The sequence below is a fragment of the Megalopta genalis genome, chromosome 16 (genome assembly GCF_051020955.1).
Source record: "Megalopta genalis isolate 19385.01 chromosome 16, iyMegGena1_principal, whole genome shotgun sequence".
NCBI lineage: Eukaryota > Metazoa > Arthropoda > Insecta > Hymenoptera > Halictidae > Megalopta > Megalopta genalis.
This window is the reverse complement of record NC_135028.1, coordinates 5250258-5269806: the sequence shown is the minus strand read 5'-3', so window position 1 is coordinate 5269806 and position 19549 is coordinate 5250258. Positions and strand designations below refer to the sequence as shown.

Genomic DNA, 19549 nt, shown 5'->3' with positions numbered 1-19549 from the left:
TATTATGCAGTCGATTTTTAATGCAACAAATGTTTCAAATGTGCAAGTGTTTCATATTTTCGTTAAGTAAGAGTTTTAGCATATTTTGATAAAAGAGAAAATTAGCAAAAAATTAATTGTTATCGAGTATACTCTTCTTTATACCGAACAGCTTTTGTTCGAAACATATTTTTGTACAACTTGTACAAGAGAAATGAAAGAATTAAACGACTCACCCTGTATTTTGTGTATTAGAAATGACTACAGTGATAGCAAAATAGTACCACTCCTATATTCAGGATTTTGAAAATAATTAAGATACTGCATCAATTTGAATGAAAGTTGAAAGAAAGTTTGGAAGAATGACAGAGTATCATGTATTTGAGCCGTCTATTTTGAAAGCGATCCGTAAGTTCATTTATATTGAAATTGAGATGTTTAAGAGTTGTGTTTAAAAGAAAAGAAAAAATATACGTATACGATATATACTGATGTGTTACGGTGCTTAAGTGTATCTAAGAGACTTAAATTTACAATTACCACTAAAATAATAGCAATTATTATGTGAATAATATAATAATATAATAATATAATAATATAATAATTAATATATATATATATTATAAATTATTATATAATAATATAATATAATATATAATATTATATATATTATATATAATAATATAATAATTAATATATATATATTATAAATTATTATATTATTCACATAATAATTGCTATTATTTTAGTGGTAATTGTAAATTTATTATATAATATATATATAATAATATAATATAATAATATATACTGTAGCCAACAAAAGTGACTAACGGACTTAAGTCACTTTCAGAATATACGGCTCGTTTCTTCTAAGTCAAAAAACTCAATTACATTGAAGGTTCTCCAAGGTGAAGATATTGGAAGTTTTCAGACTGTCGAAGCAAACGCCCGATACGAGTTAATGTCCTTAATTCTTCATTTCCAATATTCAAAAAATCTGACAAATATTCCTGACCGGCATGTAAATGCATAAACACCCGTAGTCAGTTAACAGTTTAGCGACCGCTGACATGACAGTTGTGACGTCAACGGCCGCTGGTACAGCATGTGTATCCTGCGCAGCGTATTCAGGAAAAGTCGCTACGCAAGGAGTGGGGGCAGGCGACGCATGCGCGAGAGTCCCACGCAGCGGCGTGACGCGTACATAGGATTGCGTCTATTGTATTGTATTGTGCCTGCACCTCTGTCGTCGCGTCACGTCGCTATCGTAATTCAGAATCACAATACTCACTCGGTAGGCGCGCGGCGCCGCTGTGCGGGACTCCCTCCGCATGCGTCGCCGCCCCACTCCTTGCGTAGCAATTTTTTCGGAATACACTGATCACGTGCCGTTTGGTACCAGTATCGGTGGTACAAACTATTAGCTATTTTCGACTGTGAACGAGTACGAAATTGCAATTTACCTTGACAATATAATAATGAACTTAAAATTTCAATATTTGTGAAGTTTACTTGACAGTTGATCGCTGATTTGCAAACTATAATTCAATAATAATTTTGTTTATTTGTAAAATAGCAATTTAATTCAGGATAAAACGTCGACTCTCCATGAAGGTTTTTCACAAAGCCGCGCGGCCTGTAAAGTGTTAACAATCTCGATTCCGCGGCAAGAAACGTGTAGAATCGATGAAATCTTCGATCCACCGGTCCGATATCTCGGCGTCGAAAATAATTTCTAATTGACCTTGCGATCGTTACTACGATCGTTGGTATTGTTATCCTTGTCGAATTTATCGAGCATGTCCAATCGGAGGAACGAGCCGACTATGGAGCGAGCGGTGGACACGGTCCGACCGATGCCGCCTTCCATCGAACTCGTGCCGCTGCTTTTCGAGATTTTAACTGGTTTCGTCTCCGCCCAAATGTTCACAGCGAATTTCAATTCCGCTACCAGCGCTTCCCATGGAGTGACCTGCAAGAACGCCGACGAAAAATGGTTTCGTGTCTGGGCACCGCTTAATTAAATCAACGTCGTTTACTATGCCCGCGCGTTTCAACGTCACAATGAACCTTCCCTTCGACTTCGTCCTTTTTCATTATCGTCCGAAAGAATCGCTGCAAGTCCTTCCTCGGGTCCCGACCCCCGGCCTCTTCCGCTCCTTCCTTTCTTTCGCGGAATCGCGTGTACGCCGAAATTCTTTTGCAGAAAAAACGAAACCGTTCCGGCTCTACGGATTTATGGGAATCGCGGATTTAATGGGCTGCATACACGTAGACTTTATTACACCGAAGTGCCACCTTACGATACTATTAGCGTGGCCCAGGGAACGTTCCGTCACTGAACTTTTATTCGGTGCAACTAGACTATGGATCTCTATGCGAAATTGGAATTTTACAAAGCAGTTTCAAGAGCAAGAATTTAGATGCAACGTGTTTCTCTTTCTCAATCCTTCTACGGTGTTCATAAAAACTTGCACGACGGCGAAGCTGTGTTATAATACAATGTTTTTAAACTTATTTTATCAAAGGATGTAATAATTAATGGACTGCGGATCGTTATGCGAGATTTTCAAAGACTATTGTACGGAACAGGAAATAAATGAAAATAAATCGTTTCATTTAATAATCCTGATAAGTTGAAAGTAACATAATCAAATTATCATGTCTTCACGGTTTTATGTTTCAGCCACTTATTTTTGCCATAAATGCATGAGATCCGCAGTCTAATAATTGACATAAAAATAAAGAAGAAAGTAAAAATTTATTAATTCAAGAAGCTAAGGAAAGTCAATAAATTTTACTCCAAAAAAGGTAGCAATTAAAAAAGTTATATAGCATACATATATATACCTTTTTTGGAGTAAAATTTATTGATATATATATATATATATATATGTATGCTATATAACTTTTTTAATTGCTACCTTTTTTGGAGTAAAATTTATTGACTTTGCTTAGCTTCTTGAATTAATAAATTTTTACTTTCTTCTTTATTTTTATGTCAATTATTACATATATATATATATATGTATGCTATATAACTTTTTTAATTGCTACCTTTTTTGGAGTAAAATAAAAAAATATATATACCATACAAGTCTTAAGTATTTTAGTAAGTAAGTAATAAAATAACAGTGTCTGAATTCATTTCTGATTTTATGATTGCCGCATTCGCGTTTTCGTAAGTGTATAGAATCCACAATCTAGCTGTAACATTTATTTATGAAAATCTGAAACCATATTCCGTTAAATTGCTGTCCACTTGAGCATTAATCTAAACGTGTGACCGTAATTTTTGCAGTCTTTCGAATGCGAGTTTCGGAACGCCTGACGCTATCACGGAACAAAACACGCGTCTATTTACGAGAGCACACTGCCTGTCGCATAGTTTATTACGCATTTCTTGCAATCTCTCTGCATTCAATCTTACTCTGTGTCTCAGAAAAGAATAGTGTACGTCTGCTGCAGACCGGCGAACAATAGCCATAATTTTTCTCAAGTGAAGGTATGCCTTCGGTATGTGTCTTGGTGCTTCAGTCTTATCCGACCATTCAAGCGAATGTTTACGGTTATTGTGACGTTCACAATGCATAGAAATGGACATTTTTCATTGCGCGCATAAAGAAAAATGCATGCCCGCGGCCGTGTCTCTGTTAAATCGTTTGGAACTGTCTTTTGAACTTTTCCAATAATTATTTGTAAAAAGCGTTTGTAGTATAAAAACGTCCCCTCTTGTGGCAACGATGTCTGCTTAGAACTTTTCACGGGAAATTTTATTTTGCCACTGTTTCGTTTTGATGGGCTTTTCGACGGCGAACGAAACGAAATTTCGAGACACGCAGATATTATACGTTTCTGTTTTGAAAAGAACAAAGCAATCGTTAAACGCGGGTGCAGGCATCGCTGTGCTAACAAAAATATTCGGCTCCACAGATGTAGCACTCTTGAAACTATTCACCTTTCATGTTTGACGTGTTTTTAATTGCACGGAAAAAAGAACCATGACTTGTAACAGTTGTGTTTGAACCACTCCGTTCATCTCAGTTAAAAAGCTTCGGGCGTTTCTCGCTTGTTTCGCCGAAGGAAGCTTTTCACTCTAGACGTTTGTACTTTACCATAAATATTACATATTCGATATTAAGAGAAGAATGTTCCAAACTGATTGTCAGAGAGTTGCGACACAAATATTTCATGAAATGGAAGAGTGACGAAATTTTTTGTCGACAGAGTAGTTGATTTTCTAAATAAAATTGTACTCGAACAAACATGTCATTACAAAAATTTTGCCTTAGAGAATTATTGTTAAATTTGTTAAGCGTATGCAGCCCCTAAATATTTTTATTTTCATGGCGAAACATTATCGAAAAATGAAAAGATATATTAAACGATCGAACGGTTGAAGTATAGAATAATAATAAGAATTTAAATATTGAATGACCCGTATATACCCGAAAGAATGATTCCTCGATCTTCCGGTGAATAAACGACGAACGAAAATTCATCACTCGATCCAGGGAGATTGCGAGGCGAGATAGAGTTCTACGTTGGAATAAGTAATGGCAGCTCACCTTTTCTTCTACGGCGACCTTTCGCACGTTCCAAAGGAATTCGAAAATGGCGAGGACAAACGACCCACAGCATCCGATGAGAAGGACCAAGAATACGCCTCCAACGTTGGCTAACCCTAATTCACTTGAACTTGTCGCTTCTGCATCGCCTGACGCGCACAAACCACCCCCTTGCTTCACCCACCATTTCGTTTTCAAATCCTGCAGGATTCCTTTCTCTTGCAACACTAATATTGCGCCACTTATTGGTGTCCTGTACGGAGAATCTGTGGGAAATGATATTTCATTTGTCACTTTTTAATTCTCGCACCTTCCTAAAAAATAATCACGCTCAGGCAAAGTAATATGCTGATAATTATGGTACCTTCAAAATGAAAAATTTCAATTCAGACTTTTCGTTAAATAGAGTAATTACATAGAGTAACTATAAGTTATGTCATTTTATGTTATTTGAAGCGATTATAAGGTAGATGTGCTGGCTGTGCCCAGTGCATATCATTTCTGGCCATCTTTATTATTATTCATCTTTTCTTATTCGAAGTTGGCTACAGTTCTTAGCGATCAACAGATCTTCGAACTAAATACTGGGTGTCCCATAATCATGTTAACACCCGGAAAACGACAACCCTAATAGTTCGATATACGATTGTTTATTCACTGTTTTGTTCAAGTTATTTAATTTTGTATTTAACTGTGCTGGGACCATAATTACTCTTGTACGAGACACTGCATTATGATGCCAAAGCTTTCTCAAAGGAAAGAAACATTTAAATAAACAAAGTAGTTTGGTTTTTCGAAATAGGATAGAGTACACATACAGTGTATCCCAAAAATGTCTCGGAATCTGAAAATGGGGGTTCCTGAGGTCATTTGAAGTAACTTCTTCCTTAGCGAAAATGCAATTCGCGGCTTTGTTTACGAGTTATTAACGAAAAACAGTGACCAATGAGAGGCGAGCTCGGCTGGCGGGTTGCATTTTTACTAAGGAAAAAGTTACTTGAAATGACCTCAGAAACCACTCACTTCCCACTTGTATGACAATTTTGGGACACCCGGTATTGTTTCTTATAGATAAGTACAATTAATGAAAACCTGTTCATTCTACACCGAAAAGTAGTCTTAGTAAAGAACATAACCTCAAAGAGAAAAAAAAGGAATTAGTGGAAAATGTAAATGCAATGTAAATAAAATTTGTAGCAGAAACGATAAAACCAGAGAAAGTAGAAGAAATGAAGAAAAACAAATCAGAAGCAAAAAGAAGGAAATTGGAAGAGAAAGAAATACGAAGAATGAAAGAAACAAGAAAAATATAAAAGAGAACTCAAAAGAAATAAGTAAAATAAAAATACTTTTATATTATTTTTATACATTATTATAACAGCAAGATTTTTAAATACCACATTGTAAAACATAGAAAAGCGAAATTTTTTACAAATTATGCTTAATCACTTAATCATTTATATATCCTACCTTATTACAAATTTATGATACGTGCAATATGAAGTTTTTGAAATGGCCAGAAATAGTACGAAACATGGTCCGAACAAAGGGTGTACAAGTTGCTATAAACGGTGAAAAATGTGTATTTTACGATTTTTGTACTGTAATATATATATATATATATATATATATATATATATATATATATATATATATTGATATATATAATGATATATATATATATATATATATATATATATATATATATATATATATATATATATATATATCATTTTGTTACTTTATTGCAAGTATTAATAATCTAGTAAAACTTGCACATTTCTCATGTGACACGAAACAATAAGAATATTTGCATATGAATACTTAACGTGGTCACAACCAGTACATCTTCCTTGCTCTGTGAATAAATACGCTTCAGTTTTTGTAAGCTGACGTGAGAAAATTCTCCGACTGCAAAGGGTTAATTAATAATGACTTCAAACTGTTTTAAAAAATGCGAATGAAATCTATGCAAGTCGCAAATTTTTGTCGTCCAATAAAACGAGTGAAAATAAAAGATGCATGAACACAAGAAACGTTTTTAAACCTATTGTTTACTACCAATTCACGAGACTGCCAGTGAATACTTTACCATAAAATACCGGAAATAAATATATAAATTTATATCTAATTTGATATATAAAATATTTGAAATAATGACGAAAAATGTATCAGAAAAATAAACGTATGAATTTTCTCAATAAAATTTTACTCAAACAAAAACCGTCTTGGAATATTATTATTAAATTCCGAAACCAATAATATCAAATTGTTAACGATTCCGACAATTACTACTACGCGGGACCGTAGAAGCTATCGATTACCAGAAAGCGACACGCCTATACATTAGATCATCAAATAATATACGAGTCGACCACAATTACGAACATTACGTCGAGCGTTAATTGGCGTTTGTTATGGCGTTTCAATATCCGTCGATAATTTCGTTACGCGGTGCAACGTGGTCGCGTGTTCCAATAAGTATCATTATTTCTGCGTAAATTGCAATTGCTTTAGCCGCGATTATTAAATCGAATTTATGGCAACTGACAACAAGTCCTTTGAACCTACTTCGCGGCAAAGCGATCCCGTATCCTTTGTTATCGATCAGTCCTCCGACCTTGTCCAGCTCGCAGTTACGTTCCATTCTGTACTCGATCGTGGTGGATTCCATAAGGAACGCATAATCACGTTTTTTCAGGACTCGCTCGACCCCTTCGTCGTTGGTCTTCGTGAAAACGCTAGGTCTTGCCTCATTCATCGTCGCAAACATACGTTGGTACGTCGAGTAATTGGAATCCTGTGGTGTGCATCGAGAAATAGAACCAGACTGTTTTTATCGGAGCTGTCGAGTTCTTCGACAAATGACTTTTTACTTCGCTGACATCTGAATTATGGCATCGAATTGAATGTCAGGTTGTTAGACAAAATGGGCAGTGTGTAGTTTCGTGGAGTTTGTTTTAACCTCGCTGTTTTTAATATCATAGGTGGCAATGTGTGACATCAAGTTGACACCGTATAAATGATAGCCGCTTAATTGTCAAATGGACTCCGTATCAATAATGAATGAAATCATATCTACAGGTTTATTTTCGTAATATTCCGATACCAAAACGTTCTATTATCTAAAAATTTCGTTCAAGTTCTTTTCTAGACAATAAGGTGTCTAAATCATATAATGATTAGATAATAGAACGTTTGGATACCAGAATATAGTAAATTCTCTCTAATTGATGCACAGACTGTGTACATCAATGGACAATTTGGGAAGAGGAGATACGATTATTATATATAATATATATATAATAATATATATTATATATGTACCATATTATTATATTATATTATATTATATTATATTATATTATATTATATTATATTATATTATATTATATTATATTATATTATATTATATTATATTATATTATATTATATTATATTATATTATATTATATTATATTATATTATATTATATTATATTATATTATATTATATTATATTATATTATATTATATTATATTATATTATATTATATTATATTATATTATATTATATTATATCATATTATATTATATATAATATATGTAATAATAATATATATATAATAATCGTACCTCCATTGTGTATGGTACACGCCCTTGTGTACAATCTGAGCATCAATTAGGGAGAATTTACTGTATTGTGAAAATAAATGTCAATTTGACAGCTAGTCACTATTAATTGATACAGAGTCAATTTGGTTTCGAGTCACCATTATTGCTACCGAGCCAATTTGCCGTCAAGTTATGAGTAGTGATATCAAGTGATACGGAGTCATTATGACGTATAATTACTCACAAAATTGAGCGTACACTTAATAAGACGCAATAACTTTTTTAAAACTGAACTAAGTGACTTGAATTTTTTTAGATGACAGCTTTTTCTTAAATTTTGCTGTTATTTGATATTACATCAAGAACAAAATTAAAAAACTCTCGTTTTTAACTTTTTTATCTGAGCCTATAACGGAAAACAAGTCTGCTAGACGATGACCAAAATGCTTTTTTTTTAAATTTTGCTGTTATTTGATATTACAAAAAAAAGCTACTGAGATGTGCATATAAGTTACTGAGATCTGAGGCATTTTTCAAATTTCCGTTATAGGCTCACATAAAAAAGTTAAAAACGAGAGTTTTTTAATTTTGTTGTTGTAATATCAAATAACAGCAGAATTTAAGAAAAAAGCTATCATCTAAAAAAGTTCAAGTCACTTCGTCCAGTTTTGAAAAAGCTATTGCGTCTTATTAAGTACACGCTCAATTTTATGAGTAACTGTACATCAACACTGGTGTCATGAGTCAATTTGACGTACGTTATCATTTTAAGGTGAACGGTATTGCTGGAAAATATCGTTTAGATGATACACAAAGACTTTTTAGTCGGTCCAATTATTATTCAGAAAAAAATGCAAAAATTGTTGAAGACATGGGAGATCTCGTATTATAAAATAGAACAAGTGGAACAATCTTTGTTCAGTATCGTGTTTCTGTGTTTCGCGATCCGAAGTCCTGAATATTGATCAACTGAATAAACAATAAACTCATACCCTGAAGAAAGTAGACGTGGATCCACCTTCAACAGCTCCGTACTTTATTTTTGTTTGCTTCGCCAAATCTTCGACACCTTTGATAGGAGTTTCCATCTTGTCTACTGTAAGGAAGGCAGCCAAGTTCGCAGTGTACGAAGAAACCATGATCAAGGTGAAGAACCACCACATGCCAGCCACCATTCGAATCGAGGGTGCTCTTTAAAAACGAAAAAATTATGTCGGTATAAACGACATGTACATACATTCTGAATCATTCGACTCGTATTTTACTATACTTTTATTATACTGCAATTAATAAAACGATATAATATATGTAGAATAATGCGGATACGTCGTGGTCGCATTTATTTTGAACGAATTAACGTGTTTTATTTGGCTTCAGTTCTGCGTACAGGATTACGATATTAATCGACCATTGAAAAATGCCTATATAATTCAATTATACAGGGTCTGTGTTTTTACTTCCGATATTCGTTACTGAAAGATCTGATCGTTGAAATCGTCTAAACAGCCATCATTTTTGTAGGAACAGGAAAGCGTACTGTGCCGTTTAAGAAAATTGAGATGACTTTGAAATCTCCCGAATCCCTCCACTTGTAAAAAAAATTATTACTTAAAGTTTCTCTACATCTTCACAAATAACGAAGATATTCAAGGTGGTCAAATTTATTGGTCGAACCTGTTCACTAAAATCTTTCATCCAAAATTGAATATATACAGACATTTATTGCCGGTGGTCTCATTGTACGATTAACGAACGAGAATTCGTTCGATGGGTACAGCGGTTTCGCTATGAAACAATTTTAACGAATTTTAATTCTGGAACGAGACAATACCGAAATTTTGCATTCAAAGATGAGCGGATCGAGTAATTTATCAGGATTCCTGAGTGCAAAAGCCGGCAGAAATGCTGCGCCGCTAGAAGCACGCATCGCGTTTTCCTAATTAAGCAGAAGCTAAAGGGCCGCATATGCAAATGACGGCTGTTTGCCGAGTATAGTTACGCATACACGGATCTCTTCCCTCTATTTCGTGCACGAGAGCGAAAGAGACCCTGAAAACAGAAACAAGGGATACTTTTTAATGCCGACGAGGTACTGTTAACAAATGAATCGTGGTTAATCTGCAGATCCGAAACCTCTTTCTAAAAACTGTAGACTTTTAATTAAATTATGGTTTAATAATTTAATAATTATGGTTTTAACAATCTCCAAATTTAATCTCTCTTTATTCTATTCATTTTAATTTCGGCCTGTGTATCCATATCCTGCGTATCATATCCTTTCTAAAATTTGTGTGTATTGACTGAACTTTTTAACCCTTTGTACTCAAGTCGCGACTCCAAGGTTCTATTATAAATAATAAAAATAATTTATATTAATCAAATTTGTTTGTATCTAAAGAACAGTTGAACAGCAGAAGTTATGTCATACTTAAGAGAAACTAAATTGTTTCGCGAAATTATATAGTAACTTAAGAAGCCTAGATCAAGAAAATAATGTAAAAATTTCATGCGAAACTATTGTATATATTACACTACGTGTAGCCTTATAACTGTTATCCTACAAGTGATCGCCAATTGCTATTAAGCAGATGCTACATTAAATAAACTAAATTAAGAAAAAAGAACTGTTGAAAGGGTAATTGCTTCATGAGTAACAAAATTCAATTTCACGAAAATATCGACTTCAAGTGCAAAGGATTTGACGCACTAACTTTTACTTGCAAATAATGCATCGGTCTGTTTTTTTGTTTACAATATGCATCGAATGTCGAAAATATACACCTTTTCCAGGGACTCGCAAGTTTCACTTATACATAACTTTCTCCATGAATCGCACAGCGAGAAAGACAATAAAATGTCTACGTTCAAGATTTCGAAGCAAGTGCGAGAGAAAAGCACGCTGCGCGTATAAACGGTGCAAAATCTAAGCAACAAATGAAGGGGGAACTCTGGAAACTTGAAAACGATCGTTTAATTGCACGATTTAAGAAGTTTCGTTGTTGCCGCCTAAGGACAATGCGCGTATTCCCGTTGAAATACGAGAAGTGGAGGCACTTCGAAACTTTCGTTGATATTTTTACCGAAAACTGCGAAGCCCGCCGCGCGGACCGCGCGATCTTAAATTCACCGTTCTCCGGACGAGGTGTAAAAACAATTTTCTTGCATTTCAGGCGGTTTCATTCCGAGAGTTCCTCTTAGCCCCGCCCGCTGACGGAAATCCCGCACAAAAGACTTCCAACCGCGAGTACGTTCTAGAAATCTTACGAAGTCGCCGGTGTCTGCGTAATTACCCTGTCGCCACTTTAATTCGCGTGCACCACGGCGGCCGTGTGTGTCAGACAGGCTGTCTACCACGGAATGATCAGCCAGCGGTTCTCAGGAAATTAACAATGATACCAATTTCGCGGTGTGACATTGAATAGAGCGTGGAAGGTATCCAAATATTACATGCATGCAAATCACGGCAATCTACGCTGCGTCCGGGTAGCATAAACAAGCGGGTAGAGGAAGCTGTTTGTCGTCCTCCGCCACCACCTTCTCCTGCTTCATCTCCTCATCCTCCTCCTTGTCGTCGTCGTCGTCGTCGTCGTCGTCGTCGTTGTCGTCTTTAGTCGGTTCTTCGTCAGTATGTAGCGAGCAAACACGCGCGACGTTACGAGCGGAGAGTTAGCGCCGTGCCGGCGCTAATAAGTGGGAAGCCGCCTCAAATATGTCCGGCAAACAGCGGCTCGTTAAGCTTAATTGTCGTGAAAAAAAGAGGATCGCCCGGGGAACACCGCGAACGGCACCCGCCGGGAAAAAACCGCCGCGTCTGCATTTGGCACCGTCCCTCTGTAGGCTTTCCTACAAACGGCCCGCGATATTTTATTCCCTTAAGCAGAATAACGAGATCGGGATGCCGCCGGCGACGATTTTTCTGTTCGACCGGCGGCCGCCATCTTTAAACGAACCCACGACCAGGAAGCCGAGGAGCCTATGAAACTGGATTCCCGGAGCCCGTTAGAGCTCGCCCGACCGATTGCTGCACGGTCACTGTCGAAATGTTCTTCGAAGGGACCGCCGCGCGGGCTGTGTCAACATCGCCGTGCGAAAACCAATGAAGTATATCTTCATGATTGCTTTATGGCACAGTAGGAAAGCTTCGATGTTTTCACAGATTTTAGTCAGAATCGGCGGGCTTCCGTCAGCGAGCTCGCGCTAGACAGTTTTATCGCGAGCTGTTCGATCACTTTCCCACCAATTTTCATTCTTCGCATCCAGCTTCCATCGGTACTATCACTTCGCCGCAAATCTTGCGAATATTTTTTTCACGCCTTTCACACTCTTCTCGTCGATGCTTCTCCAAATTCTACGTTCGCGTTAATTTTAACCCTTAAATGCATAGAGTCCCAAAAATGAATCAATAACTTTTTGCGCGGATTCCCGACAACAGTTTTGATATCGATACATTTGGCTGAATGGCAGTGATTCCTTTGTCCATTGACTTATCAAAAATTAACTAAAATAATGACATTTGACTTCAATATTTGTATCTTTCGGACGTTATACCAATTGGCGCGCATTTTTGATAGCGGGTTCATTTACGTACTTTTGGAAGTGGATTATTTAGAAATATTTTGGTGTATTCGTTAAACAAACAATAGTTTCTAAAGGTAAGGCTCTTATTTATTAATTTGCTAGTACTTTTGTCTATATTCCGTAACTATCATGTGTATGGAGGGCTTATTTCGTGTTGATGCAAAAATGGGACAACATGCACTAATGGTAATAATTACGACATGTATTTAGTACTATGCTTCCTTTATTGGTTTGTTGGTTTTGTTTTGGTGTGGTATGCATGTGGTTTATAATTTTGTTATAGATATGTCATACTAACTAAAGAATTTTTATGTCTATTTTGCATAGTGTACCAAAAATGAATCATTAATATTTTTCAATAAAAACCCTATAAGATATGACTTATAATTTTTTTGAATATTTTTCCCGATTTCCACTCATTTGAAAAATTATAACCCTATTTTTTAAATAAAATTCATTAATTCATGCATTTAAGGGTTAAATTGTTTTTAGAAACTTTTCGAACATTGTTTTGATTTTACAACCGTTTTAGCTTGTATCGCAATATTTTTACAATTTTCTCGGTGCTCCTGTCATTTTTACGCGAGTTTTATCACTGTGTCCAGAGCTTCACCACTTGTCTCATATGCTTATTGTTGAAATTTTAGCCTCGAACAAAAATTAATCTATAGTTTACTTAGTAAGATATCTTCAGTTAAGATATCGGTTTACATTTCGCCGGCTCCGGCAGCGACGGTGACGTAAACTGTATATATTAGATGCCGCGATACATCATCGCCGGTACCTTTTGATATACATCGTGCCCTGACTGTTTGAGGGTCCCAGCGTCACGTATACAATGTAAAACGCGACAAATAAAACGTCTCTGATTGGTGGACACGACGAACCCAAAAAGGGTATAAAAGAAGCGTTTCTTCTTACCGGACACTCAGTAGAGTTTGGTCGCTCGATCGGTTTCGCTCATATACCTTCTCTCAATAAAGGATTAAAATAAAGTCTTCTAAAGCAAAGAATTAGAATCATTTCCATTCCACAATCCCAATACTTATAATATTTTTAATGGCTCCGAAATTTCTTTGTAGCTTTTACCACTCTTTTTTCATCATTTCATAGGTTTAATAATAGTTCTATGAGCCCTGCAAGTTCTTCGTAGAATCTGCAATTTCCTCATTGGTACCACAATCTTAACAATATTAAGTTAATATTAATATTTCCTATATAGTTAATATTAATATTAATAGTATTATAGTATATAGTATTATTAGTAATAGTATTATAGTTAATATTAATTTCCTTAATATTTCCTCATTGGTACCACAATCAAAACGCGAGTTTTAACATTTTCTTATGTCTTACCATCGTTTCATAGGTTTCGCAATATTTTTACAAGTCCTACAAGTTCTTCGTAGACTCTACAATTTTTTCATTGGTTCCACAATTCTTCTATCATTTTTCTACTACTTTCTCACAAGCATTACCATGTTTTCGTAGGTTTCATAATATTTGAATGGGCCGCACAATTCTTTTTGTACGCACTACAACCATCCCATTGGTGCTAGAATTTTGCAAGATATTTGCCTAAGCGGTACCGTCCACATTCCACCCCCTTAAATGATCCTCGGAGACTAAACAAAATGAAAACTCTCAGCTTTGGAGTGATCTACGAAAAGCAAGTTAATTGTTATTTATCAAACGCAACCAGAGAATCCGGTTAAGAGGAAGTGGTTAAAACTCTGAATGCGAGGTTTGCGATTCCACGGGCAATTGTAGATTGCTGGATCGCAGTTGCGTTGCGGTTTCCGTCCCTCAATTATCATGGGGCTTTGCACGCGCGTAAGGTGGGTTGCGGTGACATAGGTGCGCTATTAGGTTCGCTCAAAACTTACTTCGGAAGTATATCGGAGCCCTGTTGCATCACAGAGCCGCATATGAGCCACATCGAGTTACTTAAGCTAAAACTGTTTTCCAATTCCTCCGGATCGGGATTGCACGGATGCGGATTGTCCCATTCGCCTGGAGCTATTCTGGAAGTAAATGTGCGAGGTTCATGGAATAATGCAATCTAAACCGCGGTTGCGACATGCCGCTGTTTGTAAACTGTCAGTCCAACAGAGATATATTAACAAATGTAATTGCTCGGAATGCGAAACAATTGGTGAGAATTCCAATTTTGTTCGCGAATAGATGTAGAGATGAGTTTTTCAATTGAAACATTTCAAATCGATTTCACCGTTTCAACGGAAAATTTTCTTTATTTCAGATAGAATGACGATGTTCAATTTGAACATTTCAATTGCAATTTTAACAGTCGAATAGGAAATTTGGATTTTCTATATTTAAAATCAAATTTTGATGTTTAAATGTATATTATATCATGTTTCCAAAAAATTGTTTGTTATTGTTATGAATAACAGCGATACAATTTAGTGTCGTTTTAAGGAAAACCAACTCAGTCAGAAATAATTGATTGAACCGTAAAATTTTTGTTGCGTTCTGTATAAGACGAAGTTATATATATACTATTATTACTAACATAAACAAATGCAGAAATTGTAGCCACGCAAAAAGTTTCGAAGAATTCTCTGAGTATAAATAAGTTTTACCTGACTATAACAATTTAATGCTTCTAGTATGGTATTGGGTACAAGAACGTTAGCCCCAGGAACACGAAGGTAATACAATTTTTCAACTTTTCCAGCTTACGTCATGTTCATTCTCAAGAGCTTATGCCACAGGATAAATGTTCTATGTTGAAAATGATGGGAAATTTATTGCTAAAGTTTATGACATTATTCTGTAGGAGGTCGATCAGGAAATCGTGTTGAGACAACCAGCCCGTAATGCGTTTTTTAAGCCAACAAGGTTTGCTCCCAATTTCAGGATACGGGTATCCATTGAAAATTAATAATGCAGAAGTTTGCAGCGTCTTCTCTTATAAAATATCAAGAATATTGTCACAGAAAAGTTATAACTAGGCTATATAAATAATTTTAATTTATTCAAAGTAGGCAGTAAATTTATATAAAATTTTTTTAGTTAAGTGTGTCGAGTGTTAAAAGTTTTCATCGTTCTGCTCTTGCAGCTTTCCTTTTCAATTAAATATTGTACTAATATTCGTAAAAGCTCCGCGAACCTATATGAATAATTTTCATTCACAAAAGTGTACAGATAAATTGCAATTAAATGTAAATCCCGGTTACAAGTCTCATTTGAACAAGAAGAAAGTTCCAGGAGTCGATAAACGTCAAAAATGAATAAACCCGGAGTCATTCTCATAATTTGATGTATCAACTTCCCTGTCGGATAAAACGATACGGAAACGCGATGTCATTAATTTTCTCGCGGCCATCGAACAGCATAAACGTGATCGTCTTTAACGGCAAAGTGTCGCCGCGAGTTGTCACGTTATCGTAACTCGATTCGCTAGAATCAAGTGTTTAACTAGTTCGGTGGGCGAAGCTTCGCCGGAACAGGAAGCTTCAGCCTACCTATTTATTTTTCTTCTCGTCTTACCTGGCCTGGGCGAACAGCATCACCGAAACTGCTAAGAAAGCAGTCGCCATGTAAATCCAGACATCGGTCGACAACGGGGACAGGAACGAGAACAGGTCGGGCTCCTTCTCCTCGGGCTTGCCGTATAAAATGCTGATACCTGGCGCGGGCAAAACGGGTCAGATAGCAACGTCTAAAGTGTAACAAGCCGGAAAAAATTGGGCAGATCAACGAACGGTAGGTAGCGTACCTAGGTTCATAAATGGCATCGTGAAATCGACCGCGCTCTCGCGCTCGTAGGTGATCGTTAGATCGCAGATCGCGAGGTCAGCGTCCTGAAACCGAGATCTGCATTCGATTACGTCGAATTGTGTCTTGATACTGGTATCATTTTCCATAGTCATCTATGGAATATACACACCTAGTCCTTCAATATCCGCACTTTTCTACGCGCGGTTAACACTTTCCGTGCCGAGCTTTTTTTACTCGAATCTTCACACTTTGATATTTGACTAAAACTTGATGTATTACGTGCAATTATTCATTCTCGTACACATAACAACGTAACAAAAACTTATCAACGCCCATTCTTGCGGTGGAAATTGATTCTTCGGTTCTAAATTTCTTGGAAACAATTTGTTCAGTTCACTAAGTAAACGTGCAAGCGTGTACCATCGATGGTACACGTGGCACGGAACGTGTTAATTAGAACACTATTTACGCGGTGTATTTTTTTGTTATCCACGATCCGAATTTACGCGGCCAGTATAAATCTGTGCAAAGCTCTCGAATTAGCCAAAAGATTGGGAAGTGCGATTATAGGAAATGAAGACTTAGTAAAAAGAAATATTGAGAAAGATCATACGAGAAAATGTCACAATGCCGACTAAAAAGAAAAGGTTGATTCTTTTAAATTGCAGCAGCGATAGTGACACCGAATGTAATTTACTTTTGTTTTCTGGAGTTTCATACTTATTTATTTGTCACAAGCTGTGCGAATGAAATACGCATCCTTAAACTAGCTTTTCTTCCCGATATTGTTTCTTTCGTACTTACGGACACATTTTTTACGCGATTTTCATTCGCATTAAACAAATCCACGTGGAACGGAAGTTCGCGTAAATTGAGGGACGGGTGTACACGATATCTTATCGGTCGATTGTGAATCTCTTTGTAAAGTCGAGCGTATAAAAACTTCTTGGAGAATTCAGCGTTTCTTGGACAAGGAAGATCACGACAAACAAATTATATTGGACTTTTTGTACCATGGTTTGCACTCAACTTATAATAATTAATTGTCATGCGGTCAATGCGTGTCAAGTATTAGTAGATGTATTGGTCACGTTAATAACGTAAGTCTTACTTTAACCCGTAGCACTCGAACGTAGCGACGCTAAAAATTGCTACACTGTTTTCAAAAGAATCTTCGCATTATTAAATTTATCTGTATTCGATAAATTAATAGATAATAGAAGTGTTCTATAATCGTACACGTTCAATTTCATATGTATCAAACAAAAACAATCTTAACAAGTGTAAATACTGTAGGTTGAAACGAATGTCTTCATTTTGGAGTTAAAATAGTCTCGTGTGCAAAGGGTTAACACGTTCCGTGCCACGTGTACCATCGATGGTACACGCTTGCATGTTTACTTAGTGAACTGAACAAATTGTTTACAAGAAATTTAGAACCGAAGAATCAATTTCCACCGCAAGAATGGGCGTTGATAAGTTTTTGTCACGTTGTTATGTGTACGAGAATTAATAATTGCACGTAATACATCAAGTTTTAGTAAAATATCAAAGTGTGAAGATTCGAGTAAAAAAAGCTCGGCACGGAACGTGTTAATAGTGGAAACCATATCCTGTTCTCGTGATTCTAACATGACTAAAATTGTTAATTCCTTAAATGGTGGAGTCAATTTTTATCTATTTTTCATTCGTTAAATTTTTCGAAATGTAACGATTAAATTGCTTCAGTAGGGTGAAGTGACTTCAACGAACGATCAAGCGTTTTTATTAATAATAGCGTGTAATTGGAAACGCGAGAGAAGCGGAAAGATTGAAAGTCAATTGAAGTCTGATACATTCGCCGGTGTAAATGTTGGTACGTTAATTCTCGTTTTGTTTTTATACTGTTACGTACGCGATCCAGCAAACGTCTGATAAGACCGTTCCACTGCTTCGTTTCCTTAACGTATGCACCGTAGTTCCCGTCCGGTACCAATTCAAATTCGTATTTAAAACTCAACAGCTTGGCGATCTCCTCGATCAGATCGATACAGAAGCCTTCGTAACGGGTTTGATCGATCAGAATGCCTCGAGTTGCGCTGTCCGTAACTTTCATTACATACGGTGGACCCTAATGAATTTTGTTAAATCATTTCACTGTATATATATACAACATTTATGATCATTTGCAAAACATTGCAAAAGTATTGACAGATCGATAACTTACTTTCAAAATGAATACTGCGAATTCATCGAAATTTTGAATCGTTAAGTAGACGCGTAGTCAGGAAAGTGGCAATTTAGTAACAACTCAATGAAGGGAAAGAATTATTTGAATAATATTTTATGATCATAAAATTTATGATAGAAAGAAGAGAATTTGTAGTTTGATTGCAATCGCTATAAATTGTTGTGCGAAACGTTACAAATCTGTCTCGCATATTTGAAATCAACTATTTCTAGGAATATAAGTACAGTAAATTTTCTCTAATTGACCCTCAGCTTTGAAACAAAAATGGAGAATTTGGGAAAAGGTAGTACGATTATTCGAGCCTTGCGGCTCGTTTTTATGGTTGTCGACAATCGGCGACTCTAAAGACGAGCCGCAAGCTCGAATGATCGTATCCCCTCTTCCCAAATTGTCCATTTACGTTTCAAGGCCGAGGGTCAGTTAGGGAGAATTCACTGTGATTCGTACATAGAACAAGTATTACAAGAAAAAGTATGTACGTAAGTGACTATGATTCAGCCTAGAATTATGCTACAAAAATAAACCGTTTCTGGCCTGCGGGATACATACCACTTTGGTAGAGACGACAAACTTTTTTTCTTCGAGAGACTTATACAAGTACTTATCGAGATCCTCTTGGGTACCAAATTTATGAAGTCCATCCACATCCCAATATGCGATTTGAACGCTTCCGTTTTGTCTCACGTCCATTATGCGAACATTAAATTCCTTACGGCGTCCATTGTCGTCGAAAACCATCGATCCAGTCATTTTACCCTGCTTCGATAACTGCACAAATTACGATTAATTACTTTCACTCTGGTTATACGTTACATCTTTCTGCTAATGATTTGGGTCGGTGACAAAGTTTTCGCGAA

General features: G+C 36.1%; 1 protein-coding gene across 5 annotated transcripts in view; it reads right to left on the bottom strand.

The window, feature by feature from the left end:
- Nucleotides 1-1469: 1469 nt before the first annotated feature.
- The window catches only part of LOC117227501 (glutamate receptor ionotropic, kainate 2), a 259682-nt gene continuing 241602 nt past the window's right edge, over nt 1470-19549 (bottom strand). For all 5 annotated transcript variants that reach the window (XM_076526764.1, XM_076526765.1, XM_076526766.1 and 2 more), the window contains 9 exons: nt 19242-19460; nt 18357-18572; nt 16461-16545; nt 16232-16370; nt 14605-14742; nt 9133-9331; nt 7119-7347; nt 4548-4813; nt 1470-1951 (listed from right to left, as the gene is read on the bottom strand). In XM_076526764.1, coding sequence (XP_076382879.1) covers nt 1715-1951; nt 4548-4813; nt 7119-7347; nt 9133-9331; nt 14605-14742; nt 16232-16370; nt 16461-16545; nt 18357-18572; nt 19242-19460 — 1728 coding nt within the window. In that variant the 3' untranslated portion in view covers nt 1470-1714. The remainder of the gene's footprint in view (nt 1952-4547; nt 4814-7118; nt 7348-9132; nt 9332-14604; nt 14743-16231; nt 16371-16460; nt 16546-18356; nt 18573-19241; nt 19461-19549) is intronic.